This window comes from Alternaria atra (genome assembly GCF_907166805.1).
Source record: "Alternaria atra isolate CS162 genome assembly, contig: 21, whole genome shotgun sequence".
Taxonomy (NCBI): domain Eukaryota; kingdom Fungi; phylum Ascomycota; class Dothideomycetes; order Pleosporales; family Pleosporaceae; genus Alternaria; species Alternaria atra.
In genome coordinates, this window is record NW_025091319.1 from 5,403,847 (window position 1) to 5,416,870 (window position 13,024).

The 13,024-nt window shown below is 52.4% G+C and overlaps 4 protein-coding genes across 4 annotated transcripts; 1 reads left to right on the forward strand and 3 right to left on the reverse strand.

Moving 5' to 3' along the window:
• Nucleotides 1-525: 525 nt before the first annotated feature.
• Nucleotides 526-4,369, reverse strand: ALTATR162_LOCUS2235 (uncharacterized protein; the record flags this gene model as incomplete). Its single annotated transcript, XM_043309837.1, has 6 exons — nt 526-1,391; nt 1,439-2,486; nt 2,541-2,972; nt 3,019-3,853; nt 3,906-3,946; nt 4,334-4,369. 6 exons carry the CDS (start codon nt 4,367-4,369, stop codon nt 526-528), a joined length of 3,258 nt encoding a protein of 1,085 aa, XP_043165772.1.
• A 57-nt stretch (nt 4,370-4,426) lies between these two features.
• Nucleotides 4,427-5,359, forward strand: ALTATR162_LOCUS2236 (uncharacterized protein; the record flags this gene model as incomplete). The annotated part of the gene is made up of 3 exons (XM_043309838.1): nt 4,427-4,633; nt 4,684-5,081; nt 5,131-5,359. The coding sequence occupies 3 exons, from the start codon at nt 4,427-4,429 to the stop codon at nt 5,357-5,359; spliced, it is 834 nt and encodes a 277-aa protein (XP_043165773.1).
• Nucleotides 5,360-5,687: 328 nt separating this feature from the next.
• ALTATR162_LOCUS2237 (uncharacterized protein) lies at nt 5,688-8,868 on the reverse strand (the record flags this gene model as incomplete). The annotated part of the gene is made up of 3 exons (XM_043309839.1): nt 5,688-5,839; nt 5,895-8,787; nt 8,845-8,868. The coding sequence occupies 3 exons, from the start codon at nt 8,866-8,868 to the stop codon at nt 5,688-5,690; spliced, it is 3,069 nt and encodes a 1,022-aa protein (XP_043165774.1).
• Nucleotides 8,869-9,242: 374 nt separating this feature from the next.
• Nucleotides 9,243-10,919, reverse strand: ALTATR162_LOCUS2238 (uncharacterized protein; the record flags this gene model as incomplete). Its single annotated transcript, XM_043309840.1, has 2 exons — nt 9,243-10,448; nt 10,503-10,919. The coding sequence occupies 2 exons, from the start codon at nt 10,917-10,919 to the stop codon at nt 9,243-9,245; spliced, it is 1,623 nt and encodes a 540-aa protein (XP_043165775.1).
• Between the last annotated feature and the right edge of the window lie 2,105 nt (nt 10,920-13,024).

Consider the following 13,024-nt stretch of genomic DNA (forward strand, 5'->3'; position numbering starts at 1 on the left):
GGATAACAAAAGAACATTCGCATAATGGACACTAAAATATAACAACTAATAACGAAACCACCTCTTGAACATGACTGACCTTTTCTGGTAGCAAGTAGAGTTTGCACACTGTAAGCACACACACATCAATGGGAAAAAAAGGTTGATGAATCATCCAATCCATTAAGGATATCTAGGGAAAAAAAAGACTACGAGTCTTCAGCTATGATTTTGATGAAAGGCCGCCCAAGGGCGCAATCAAACCCAACGCCTCGCTCACCCATAGACTAGCAAAAAGCCAGCCAGACCCCCATTAGCCCATTAACGATATCTCAGACTAACCGCACCTCCCAACGCTCTTGATGTCCGTAGAAATCCAGTCATGGAGCTCGCCCGATTGAGTAGAGAAGAATAGACGCCAATCCATGCAATGCTTAAACCCATGCGACCAATTTATGCCAACTCTCTCTTCAATGTTCACATCAGACTGCACTGATGCGCAAGATTCAGGAATTCAAGATTGCTCGGCAAGTTGTACTGCCCATTCTATTGGCCCCAGCCATTTGCGCCAGCCATCGCCGGATGCATCGGCATATGTCCGCCATTGCCGTACTTCTCCTGTATGCTCTGTAGCTGCTGTGCCGTTGTCGGTGTAGTGCCCCAACGCTGCGGCTGTGGAGCACTTTGGCCCGGCGGAACGGGAATGGCAGCGACGTCTCGCAGCAGAGCCACCAAGCCATCAGCCTTGAATCGTGTCTCTTTATATGTGTGCGCAGGAGGAATGATACCAAGGAGGAAGTTGACCCCACGAGGCAGAGGTGGCGGACCAGGAGCCTGGCCGACAGGTGTGGCGCCGGTCGTGGCTAGGTTGCGACGTGCAGCGTCGAGACGGCGACCTGCTGCGCCCTTGAGGGGTGACTCGCCGCGAGCGAGCTTACGGGGTTGCACACCATCGTCTGCATCGTCGAGAGGACGCTTTGGTGAGTTGGTGACTGGGAGCAGGTTTGCAAGATGTGGGGAGTTTGCAATGCCGGGAGATTGCAGGCGCTGTTGTTCGGCTACGATTTGCGGTGGTATCGCGGGCATCGGCTGTTGCTGTTGCTGCTGCTGCTGCTCCTCAATAGAGGGCATGACTGACGGCATGACGGGCTTCATCTGTGTGCGAGGCGAGATTATATGACGAACGGAGATGGGATCGAAGGTCGGGCTCGCGAAGCGCTGCGAGAAGCGGTGCAGATGAGGATCTTCGGGGAAGAGAGTCGTCATGCGCTGCTCGAGTTTAGTGATCTGGGCCAGTTCGCCGAACTGGGCTTCGTAATCGTGGAAGAAGGCGAAGAGTGACTTGGCCCTGTGAACGGTCTCAGGCTTAGCCGTGAGCTTGCCAACGACAGTTTCGAAAACGGCACGAGCATCTGTATATGTCAGTGGAGAGTCTATAACACGGATCCATGTTACTTACTTGTAGAGTCATTGAGCTTGATAAGGTGCTTAATGTACTCCAATGCGAACTGCTCATCCTCTGGGAATAGCTTCATACCCCGCTCAAAGATCTTCTGTGCAGCTGGCTCCTGGTAGCAATGATGCTCAATGAGCGCACTGGCGACATAGGCTTCACTGAGCAGCTTGCCCTTCTTACGGGCCTCGGTGAAGATGCCACGGAAGCCACCAATCTCGCCCCTAGGGTCTCCCTTACCCTGAACACGGCGCATAGCCCGCATCAGAGCTATCCAGGCGTATGTGAGTGTTTTCTTGAGGTTCTGTGTTTGCGCATTGTATCCGGCTGACATGGCCTGCAGTTGAAGGTTGAAGGCGTCCTCCTTCTCCTTCAAGCGTCGCTGCTGCACGACCTCATCTTCGTCGTCTGCGTCGTCGTTTTGTTGTGCGATTGCTCGAGCGGCTTCATCGGCAGCCTTCTGTGCCTCGAACTGCTCTTTGGCGCGAGAGATGGAATGCTCCTCTCGCTTCTTGACCTGTGCTGTCAGGTCGTAGATGGTGTCTAGAAGCCTTTGGTATGGCTCTCGTACAGCCCTGCCCTTGGCAACAATACCTGCTTGACCGTCTTCGAAGTCGGTGCGTTGCTCGACCTGATTGGCCTTCTTGAAGGCAAGGAGACAGCTCTCAGGGTTCGCCTCAATGCCGTCGTTGAGGAACTTGTCGCCTTCAGCCTGTATGTTGTTCTCGTAGCACCACTCGGCTGCTTCATACCAAAGTTCTGGCCAGAAGCGGAGGGCCATGAGGGCATTCTTGTATAAATGAAGAACACGCTTGTTGTATAGCTCCCTGTTGTCGGTGGTGCATTCAAGTGGGTCGCTCTTCTCCCACTGGATCCAGTTCTTCCATAGCTTCACTTGGTTCATATACTCTTCGTAACCGTCGAAACCGGCAGCAGGTGGCAGCTTGGGCAAGGTGGTTCGGTTAACACCCCTTGTGATGTTGTTGTCTAGGACGTTGATTGCGCTACGTGCAGTCATGTAGGAAGGTGACGTCTCTTGGAGTTGTTTGCGACCCTGGCACTCGTGTTAGCTTCGTGAACGCACCGGGCGGATTGTGATATGACTGACAGAAACCTTGTTCACATTCATTTCAAACTTGTCGTAGTCGCGCCAAATCTCTAGGGTGGCATTGTGTGGTACTGAGACGGCGCGCTGGTATACCTTGCGCAGAGTATCCATCTTCTGCATGTCTTGCCAGCTGCTGCCACCAAGAACACCTGGACCAGTCTTCAGCATCTCAATGTAGTCAAGCCAAAGCTTTCCAGCATGAACGTCGAGACCGACTGAGCTGAGCACGAACTCATAAGCTTGTGTAACGGTCTGACGATTCTGGCCATTTTGGTCAGTAGTGAGGTTGAAACGGCGGCGGATGAAGTCGATGTAAGCAGAGTAGATGCCGAGATATTGGGCTGAGGGGATGGAGCGACCGAAAAGTTGCTCGACTCTTGGCAGTTCGTCAAGCTCAGTCTCAAAGGCAATGTACTCGACCCATTGCTCGCCCTAGACACGTTAGTACGTCACATGGGATATCGACGGACCTGCTTACTGATGAAGGGAACATCTTGAGGAAACGCTCAAAGACAGCTCGTGCATCGTCGTGCTTGTGTCGCCTACGGTGCTCCTCAATTAGACTCAACCACGCTTCGATGTCACCACGCGGATCTTCAGCAATGCGATCTTCGAGAATACCCACTCGGTCCTGAGGAAGACGAGCCTTTGGCAGAGAAGCAGACATAGGAGCTGGAGTAGCTGGAGCCACGGACGGGCGTGCTGAAGCAACAGTCATGACGTCTGGAGCACCTGGCTCAGTAGCGTCTGCAACAGGCGTGCTGCTGTTAGGAAGAGAAGCAATAGAGGGAGCAGGCTCATTGACAGCGACAGAAGCAGAGATAGATGCGGGAGCCTGATCTTGTGCACTATGTAACTGTACATCTGGGTTGGGAATCGTATTGTTTGGAGAGTTTGTAAAAGATGGCTGGGGAGTCTCTGAAGCTCCAGTAGCACTCAGTGTAGCATTCTCCTCTTGCGGCTGCACAGCAGGCTCCTCTTCCTCGTCCTCACTCTCGTCGACAAAACCACCTACAGTGCGCGGTCTCTTGGACGGTGGCGCTGCGGAGCCTTCTGCAGAAGTCTGGGTAGGCTGAGGCTGCAAACCATTCTCACCCTCGGTGTCGGCGGCTGGTGGAGAGTTTGCGGCAGAATCCGGCTGCGTCGATGCAGACTGGTACGAGTGCGGCGAGTATGTGGCGGCAGGATCGTACTCGTCCTGTCCGGAAGGAGCATCTTTCATGTTGTAGCCGGCTGAAGGGTCGTATTCGTCCTTTTGCGCTTCGAGAAAGGCAAGCTCAGCGTCGTCCGCCATGGCTGCGAGTGGGTGAGAGCTGTGATGAGCTGTCAGAATCTATCGCGAAGTAACAGTGGGCGTTGTATTACGATGTGCGCAGGCGTGGTAGTGTCGTGGACAATGGATCTCTCTTGGTCGCGTGGTTAGTGTCTGGAAGGAGTGTTCAGAGGTACGCCAGAAAGCGAGAGGCGCAGTGGAGGTGATGGCGGTGCTTGGGTAGGTACAAAGGTCGCGCAAACAGCTTCCAAGATGCGCGCGGGTTGTGGAGATGATGCGCCGTCCACCGTGGTCGAGTTGGGTGGGCGCGTTGTCCTGAGATGAGCAAAGGTTGCGAGTCGGCGTTGCGGGCTTGCTCTCGGCGGCCGCCTGTCAGCCCCGTCCTTGGCGCTAGCGCTCGAGCTCCAACGGCGATGTCATCGCTCAGGTACCGAACACCTAGTCAACATTCACTGCACCACCGGACGATTTACGCGCCCCTTCAACGATGGAAGTCTGGGATTCGCGGTGACAGAAAGACTCTAGACGCGTATTCGAATTTCCCTATTTCTGGCATAGCGCCTACATCAACAGCTGCCATTAACGGCCTACCACATCGCATAGCCCATCCAACATGAACCCACACATATCGCTCCCCAGGCCGACGGGCGGCCCTTCAAACTTCGGATCTACCCCATCGTCACGGCGGAATGAGGTCAAGATGCCGCGCTTCTTCAAGCGCATGTTCAAGTTTCCACAGATGGACTTTGAGATGGCTATATGGGAGATCATGAGCCTAATAATAGCACCCAAGAAGGTGTTTCGGCAAATCTACTATCATGTATGCGTTTCTAGTCTCTACCCAGTGTTGCGCAAAATTAACAGTGTTAGAAACAAACCACCAAGACATACCATCGCCCCGATCCGTCATTCACATACCTACTCTCCTTCTTCCTCACCCTCACTTCACTTGCGTGGGGCTTCGCATACGCCGATGGCTTTACACAGACGCTTCACATAACCATGGTCTTCATCTTCGGACACTTCCTGGTGCTATCGCTGTTGATAGCGACGCTGTTCTTCTTCCTAGTCGGCCGGTTATTGGGTCCCGACAACACATTGCTGCCTGGGCGACGGAGAGGCCTGTACAATCTTGGAGAGGACTCGGGCAAGGAAGAGTTGGAGTTTGGATACTGCTGGGATGTTGCCATCAGAGCGTTTGTGCCAGTCTGGGTGTTTCTCTACGTTGTGCAATTCCTGTGCATGCCACTAATAGGCACACACCACTGGTAAGACTCTGAGGTATTCATGGGTTAAAACATGCGCTGACAATTCTAGGTTCTCACTCCTCCTTTCCAACACACTCTACTTGCTCGCACTGAACTACTACTTCATCATCACCTTCTTGGGCTACAAAGAACTACCTTTCCTCCACCACACCGAGCTCCTCCTAGTCCCAGTCGCAGTCATGGCAATACTCTGGTTCGCGTCGCTCTTCGGCTTCAATATGTCGACACACTTTGCACCAGTGTTATGGACCGGCGCCAAGTTGCGGAAACATGTCTGATGCTACGTGGAGGGCAAGTATCAAGCAAGGATACGCAAAGGGCAATGAAAAACCCGGCGCGTCATGGCGTTCAACGCACATGAGATACTCCTGGAGTTTAGCGTTAGCTAAACCCCGGAATGCGAATGAGTCCAGCGGCAGAGCGGGCTGTTGTAGCATACATAGCGAGCATATGCATAATATCATTGACTGTCATAACGATAAACGTACCCAGTAGACACATTCGTAGTTCTATATACATATACACGAAGAAGCGTAGTGATCAAGCCTTCAACCCGCAACCCCCAAGACACTCCACGTTGGTATATACACATACGGTTACACTATTTTACAAGTTCCTCTTCTCAAACTTCTCCTCGTAGCACTGAATGCGATCACCCACCTTGAAGTCTTCCCAGCCTTCAAATGCAATACCACACTCGGTATCCTTGCGCATCTGCTCTACATCCTTCTTCTGGTTCTTAAGCGATTCAATCACACCTAGATGTTTCCGTTAGCACATGTTTCACTCGGACTAGCATATAAGGAAACTTACCATCGTGAACAATATTCTCGCCACGGAGTACCCTGGCCTTGGTACCCTTGTCAACAACACCGTTGCGAACCTTACTTCCCGCAACTTTTAGCTTCTTCTTGCCACCGAGACCAATTTCAAAGACTGCTGCGATTTCTACTTCACCCGTGACCTTGTGGATGACCTTGGGTGCGAGCTTCTCCGATAGGAGATCCTTGACGTTTTCAACAACGCGGTAGATGATGTTGCTGTCGAGGATCTTGACACCCTTCTCTTCGGCTAGTTTGGCTACATGGTTAGGGATTGTAGTGTTGAAGTTGATGACATGTCCCTTTGCGTCGGCAGCGTGCGAAATGTCGAATTCAGAAGGCGCGCCGACACCGTGACGGAGAATACGCGTTGACACTTCTGCGTTGCCGAGTGCAGAGACAGAGTCGATAACTGCTTCAACAGAGCCAGACACGTCGCCCTTGATGATGAAGGAGACAACTTCGGGCCCAGCCTCTTTCTTCTCGGCGACTGCAGCTTCCTCGCCATTCTCGATAGCCTTAGCAGCGGCTTCTTCAGCCTCACGACGCTCGGCTTCTGCGCGGCGAGATTCGTTGATGGCTTCCATGTCGCGCGCCATCTGTTCTCTATCGACCTTCTCGCTGCGGAGCTCAGTCACCGAGGTAGCGTGTTGTTCATCCTCTGCCTGAAGCACTTCATCGCCAGCAATGGGTTGGTCGCGCCAGCCATCAATCTCGACAGCCATGCCAGGTCCGACTTCCTTGACGACAGCACCGGCCTCGTTCCGCAGAGTGCGCACGCGTGTCCAGGTAGTTCCTGCGACAAGCGCCGTACCTTGGCGGAGGGTACCACGGCGAACCAGAACAGTAGCCACACGTCCAGATTTCTTTGTCGTACCCTCGAGAACCCATCCTTCAACGGCAGCTGCAGGATCAGCGCGGTGATCCAACATCTCCGACAATGTTGAGATGGCTTCTTCAAGGTCCGGAATGCCCTGTCCGGTCTTGCCACTAACACAAACAGCCTGGATGTCACCTCCAAAGTCCTCAATCTCAATGCCATGACGGCCGAGGTCAAGCTTGACAGCATCCGGATCGGCTTGAGCTTTGTCGATTTTGTTGATGGCGACAATCATAGGCACATTCGCTGCTTGTGCGTGCTTGATAGCCTCGACAGTCTGGGGCATAACAGAGTCATCCGCAGCAACAACTAATACCACAATATCTGTAACGTTGGCCCCACGAGCGCGCATCGTCTCGAATGCAGAGTGACCGGGCGTGTCGAGGAATGTAATCTTCTTTCCGTTTGCCAAGGGTACACTGAATGCACCAATGTGCTGTGTGATGCCACCAAACTCGGTAGCCGCCACACTCGTCGAACGCATATAGTCAAGGATAGTCGTCTTGCCGTGATCAACGTGACCCATGATCGTGACTACAGGCGGTCGTGCAGGAAGCTCAGCGTAAGCCTCAGGCTCTACAGGCGGTGCAGGATAAAGATCGCCATCATCTTCCTGTGACTGGAAGATTGGCTCGAAGTTGTACTCCTGCGCGATGAGACCAGCATGCTCCGCGTTCAGGATGTGGTCATTTTGAACATCCTCGAACCCTAGCTCTTCTAGCTTCTGCACAAAGTCTTCCACTCTCAACCTCAGAGCGCCCGCAAGGTTGGCGACACTGATGTATTCCGGCAACGATATCGGCGTGGGTTCATTCTTCGCAGATTGTGCTGCCTTCTTGGCTTCAGCTCGTAACCGCTTGCGTTCTTGCTTGCTGACGCGTGGCCGATCCTCATCTTCCTCTTCGTCCCGTTGCATGCGTCGGCTCCTGCCCTTGTTCCCGCCTTGTCGTCGCTGGGGCTCATCGTATCGGTTCTTGACCTCTTCCGGTTCGTCAAAGGCAAAACGACTTCGCCTTCTTTCGCTCTCTACCTCGTTACGCCGCCTGTTGTCCTCTTCCATTTTCACCTGTGCCGACGGTTCGATTGCCAAATTGCCCTTGGACTTCTGCACCCAAGCCTCGGCAGCATCCGATATCGATTCCTGGTAGCGCTGAGGTGGCTTATACGTTGCCGTTCTCTGTTCTGGTCGGTCTTGCGGCTGCCGCTCGCGAAGTAGCGGTTTCATTGGGCAAGCATTGCTCATATGCTCCTTAGATCCACAGTGGAAACATGTCCTTTGCGTGTTCATGTCCCTTGCAAGCGGTTGGTACGGCTTTCGGTTTGTAGACGCATTACCCAATAACTTGGATATCTCGTCTTGGTCCAGCATCTTTCTTTGTGGCGGAGGTCTCGAAATCTGCGATGGTCTTCGGTCGTCCAATCCGGATGATGCACGTTCGGGCCGTGGTTCGTTTCGTCGCCTCAGGTGGCCTGAGCCAAATGCTGGTGTATTGACCGGGGGTCTTGAATCCATATTGACGGTATAGCGATTCTGTGCTGGGGGTCTGTAGTCATTGCCCCGGTCGTTCACAGCTGTTCTCCGAATACCAGGCCCAAAGCGGTCTCTGCTCTGGTTCCGTATCGGTCCATCGAAGACGCCGCCTCTGTTGGTTGCCCGCCTCTCTGGTGGGTTCTGCCGTGATGCTTGCGGTTGAGATTGTGAAGATCCTTGTGTCGCTAATGATGCCCTCATTCTCTCTGCCGGCGACATATATCCTCCATGTTGTTGCTGCGGAGGGGCATACGGGGCGCTGGCCGCCAACGCCTGCCGCATGCGCTGTGCCTGCGACACTGGCTGGTCGCGCTCATTTGCATCTTTGTATATGATGCCCTCGGCCGATTGCGGGGCTCTACTCGACGAGTTGAGTTCTCTCCGTTGCGTAGCGTTCGATGATGTAGCGAGCGTATTCGAGACGGCTAACTGACGAGTGGCGCAGAAGATGCAAATATCGCGGGTTGAAGAAACCTACTGCTGTTAGTCGAGACATGTTTGCTTCTGAATTGACTCTTGGCTCATCCTCACCCGAAGTCCACGCGCTCTCCGCATATTAAGCGATGTGATGCGTAATGTTTCCGAAGGTTGTTGGAGTACATCAAAAGTTTGGACTTGTCCCGCCGACGGATCCTTGCCCTCGCCCGTCAGGACTAGCGTAACGCCACAGTGTACCGCGTTGGCCACACTCTACACGATTAAGGCATGGATTCACTATTCGGGCCTACGATGCATTGAAGATAGAACAACACCTTAAGCCGAGACATTGCGCAGTCGAAGAATATAACACGCACGCATGATACTTTTCGCGCACGTTTAGATTCGCAGGTCAATAGACTTACAGAAACAACCTCAGCGTCGCATCGAATGAGAGGCTCGGAAAATAAGCATCTTGTGATTGCACCGTAAATTCCCATATCGAACAAATTTTACTGCTTAGCCTCCTTCATCCTCAGCTTGACACCATCCGCGGGGCACGTTGTCAAGCTCAATGCGTTCCTAACGTATCCCATCCCACCCTGCTCCTTTGACTCCCAACTGTTCCCAACACCCTCAATGGTCTCAAACCTCTGTACCAGCCTTACAACCGAATAACCAGCTTCTGTTAGAGCAAACTGCTGCCCAATGCAAATCCTTGGGCCACCGTTGAAAGGAAGATACTCCCAGCCGCTCTTCCTTCCGTTCCAGCGCTCCGGTTTGAACTCGTCAGCGTCGGCACCCCACAAGTCTTTACGACGGTGCATGATGTATACGCTGTAGTCGACTTGCGTGCCCTCCTTCACGTAAATACGTCCTGTGCCGTCCGGACCGCCACCGACGGGCAGGGTAGTATCTTTGAGAGCACGGCGGCCATCAATAGGGACGACAGGATAGAGACGCAGAGTCTCGTTCAGAACCCACTGCAGATAGTTGCAGGCCTTCAGCCCCTCAAATGTTATATCTTGTGCGTTGGAGTAAGTGCCGAACGACTCCAGGATGACGCTGCGTAGGTTCTTGTAGACATCCTCGTGCTGTGAAAGAAGCATGAACACGTATGACAACAGCGACGCCGTGGTATCACGACCGGCTAGGAGAATCGAAATTAGGTGTTCTCGAAGCTCGATGGGGTTGCGGGTAGACTCTGCAAGTGCATCAAGGAAGACGTACTTTCGCTTTCCATGCGACTTCTCCTGTATGGTACTCTTGTCTTTCGATAGCGCAAGGTTGACGTAGTGATCTATGAATTCATGGCATTTCCTGCAGTGCTCTTTGAACGCCTTGTCATAGACGAGCCAGTACCCCTCTTGAAGTCGGCTAGCTGTGGCGATGGTGCTTTGGGCCTTGTCGAAGGAAAGAGCAAATTCTTTTTCGCTTACAGCCATGGGGGGTCTACTGGACTTGTAACCAGGTAGCGCTGAAAGCTGAGAGTCAACGCTCTCGCCAAACAAGAACTCTGTAGCGCTGTCGATGGTCAGGCGGAAGAAGAGCGGCTTGAGGTCCGTGACGTCTGTCCAGCCGTCTGAGTTGGTAGGAATTACTCGCATCATGTTCTGTACATGTTCCTCTTCAAGGTCCAAGTCGCTAACCTGGTCTCGCGCGAACTGAGGCCGAAGCAGTGATCTCGCATGGGCCCATTGCTCGCCGTCGCTGGAGAACTGCTTCTTGTCAGCACCTGATATTCTTGTAGCATTACTAATAGCAATACTTACAATGCCGTGGCCAAGCAGCGGAGCGAAATTTCCATTTCGCCTCTCTCCTAGTCCGAAGTCTTTGAATTGCGTCGCCAATATAGCCTGAATATTTCTTGGTTCTATTGTGAAGAAAGATTCGGCACCCATCATGTTCTGGTGAAATGTGGTGATAGTTCTGCCTTGTTCGGCATTTGCAATATCGACGCGCTCTTTGAAATACTGGGGTAAACGAGCTTGCTTGTCTGCCTTTAATACTTTCGTAATATTGACAACTCCAAAGGGATCAAGCGACGATTGTTTGGCGGGATGGGCAGGCAGGCAGCCCAGTTGACGTGCAGCAGCAGCATGGCGGCGTGAGATGATGATCGAAGAGATGATCTTGTATAGGACAAAAGAGACGCCAGCCCAAGCGGCTAAGAGGATTGAGCTGTGCATTTTGGAGATGATGCTTTACCGTGAGGAAGGGGGGTTGTAGTTGAACGTGTACTGTTGGCGAACAGCAACTTTTCCACAAGAATTCACTTGGTTAAGTATGGTAGTTTATCGGACTACGTCCCGTTACTAATGCACTAGGGTTCCTCTGGCGCTTCCGCTGCAACGTCCATTTAAGCACCTTGCTGCAAGGATGGAGAAGAATTGGTCCATGCGACGTGCACCTGTTCACGACCCTTGGCTCCTCGGAATCATCATTGTGCACTAATCACGCGTGCGGGGCGGAGAGATATGAGTTCCGACTGCTTTTTTGTCTGTCACAGCTAAATAATCGGTGTCACAGTCACTGCCTGTACTGTTTGTGATAGCCGCTACTCGTTTCCCCGCCTTTTCGATTCGGCCTCCTTAGCTCTTCCGAAGTCGTACTCGGACGAAATCCGTTGTTTTCTTCTTGCGTATAACACGCCTCGGTAATTATGGCTGTGCGCCCGTTGTGACGGAGCCTAGAATGTTAGGGCGCATTCAAGGTTCGGTTAGGAGTCAAGTGTCATTCTATCAAGTGGAATGGATCCACTCCAAGCGGGTTTTTCTATAGTTCGATATGCCGTGTCTAGCAGATGCCTTTCTCATACGGGAGTCTGCAACGACGGTCGTGAAACGGAAGAGGAAGCTCGTAGGCCCGCGAGTGCAGCGTGCATCTGGCTGCCAAGTATTCCGAGATGGCCGACTGGTGAAACTTGCGACTGCTAATAGGGAAGCAGCCCGTTGCCGAGCGCACAAGGGCCGCGCGGTCGCGTTTATCCGATGTAGAGAAACTTTAACAATGATAGATGATTGTGACTGCAGCTGGCTTCGCGTATCCAACCTTTTCTGTCGTCCGGTCTCGTCCTGATCGGTGCAGTTGTTCATTAAAGCATCTTTTGCTCATTCTCTGTAGTCTCCATTACATTGAAAAGATGACGAGTTGGGTGTACAAGCGAACACTTTGGATCAAGGACATATCTTCTAGAAAGTGTTTTGGCAACAGGATCGGAAGGTCACAGGAGTACGGTAGAATTGAGGTCATGAAAATGTTCAGCCTGATGCGTCGATCGTAGAATCCCAACACGGCCTAGTCATGTTGGAATGATTGCGAACGTCAACAAGATTCGTTCTTGCGACTCTCACTCATACCACGGTCAGGACGGGCAGTTCAATAAGAGAAGCCGCGAATCATACCAAGGCCACTAGTTGCGATGAGTCGAATGTTTGAAGTCTACTAAGAGCCAGTGTTGGTGGCATGAATGTCTTCAGCACACAACCTGAACCCTTGCGCACTCCACCACGCAAGCTGAACTTCAAACACTTGATTTCAGCGATACGGATATGAATGCTGGTTGGGACAAACTAGAGCACATTTCCGATGATCATTGAGAGCTTGTCAGAACCGAAAAGGAGGCCTTGGGCTATGGTCGCAAGGCTTACGAGCACAGCCTCCAACTTCTGAAGGTCTTCAAAAGCCAGACCGTCTTCATACCTGCTTCTGGCATCGATGGAGAAATGATGCTACTTTTCCGATTGGGTGGACTCCTGGACAGTGTGGAGAAGTTAAAAGAGGTTGCTGGCCTAGAGAACTTACCAGTCGAACAAGATGGACAGAATGAGATGGGTAACGTCAAGCTCTGTCTGGTCGATAAGGACGTACAGAAGAAGCTCGAAGAATGGATCATGCAGCAGTCTGTTCTACGAAAATGAATGCGACGGCGTTAGAGGCTGGAGAAGGCAAGGTACATGAGGCATGGGCCGAAATTACGAGATTGTCACTTGGTATTTCGGGGCAGTCGATCTATGTGTCGGCTACAAGGTTGCGAGATGCTATACGGTACTGGACAGACACGACAGGGTCCGATAGCGGGAGAAAGTTGGTCCCGAGTCGTACTATGCACATAGCTCGAATTCGAAGAGCTAAAACTAAGCCTGTCGTCTCGCCGATGCCTCTTTCCAGTTCTGTGTCGCGCACCTGCCAAAAGTGCACAAATTCGTTTCCTGGCAACACGCGACTTGGATCACGAAGCTCCAAAACTAGAAGTAACGTGCAACACAACTTCGCCGAGGATGAACAACGCCTA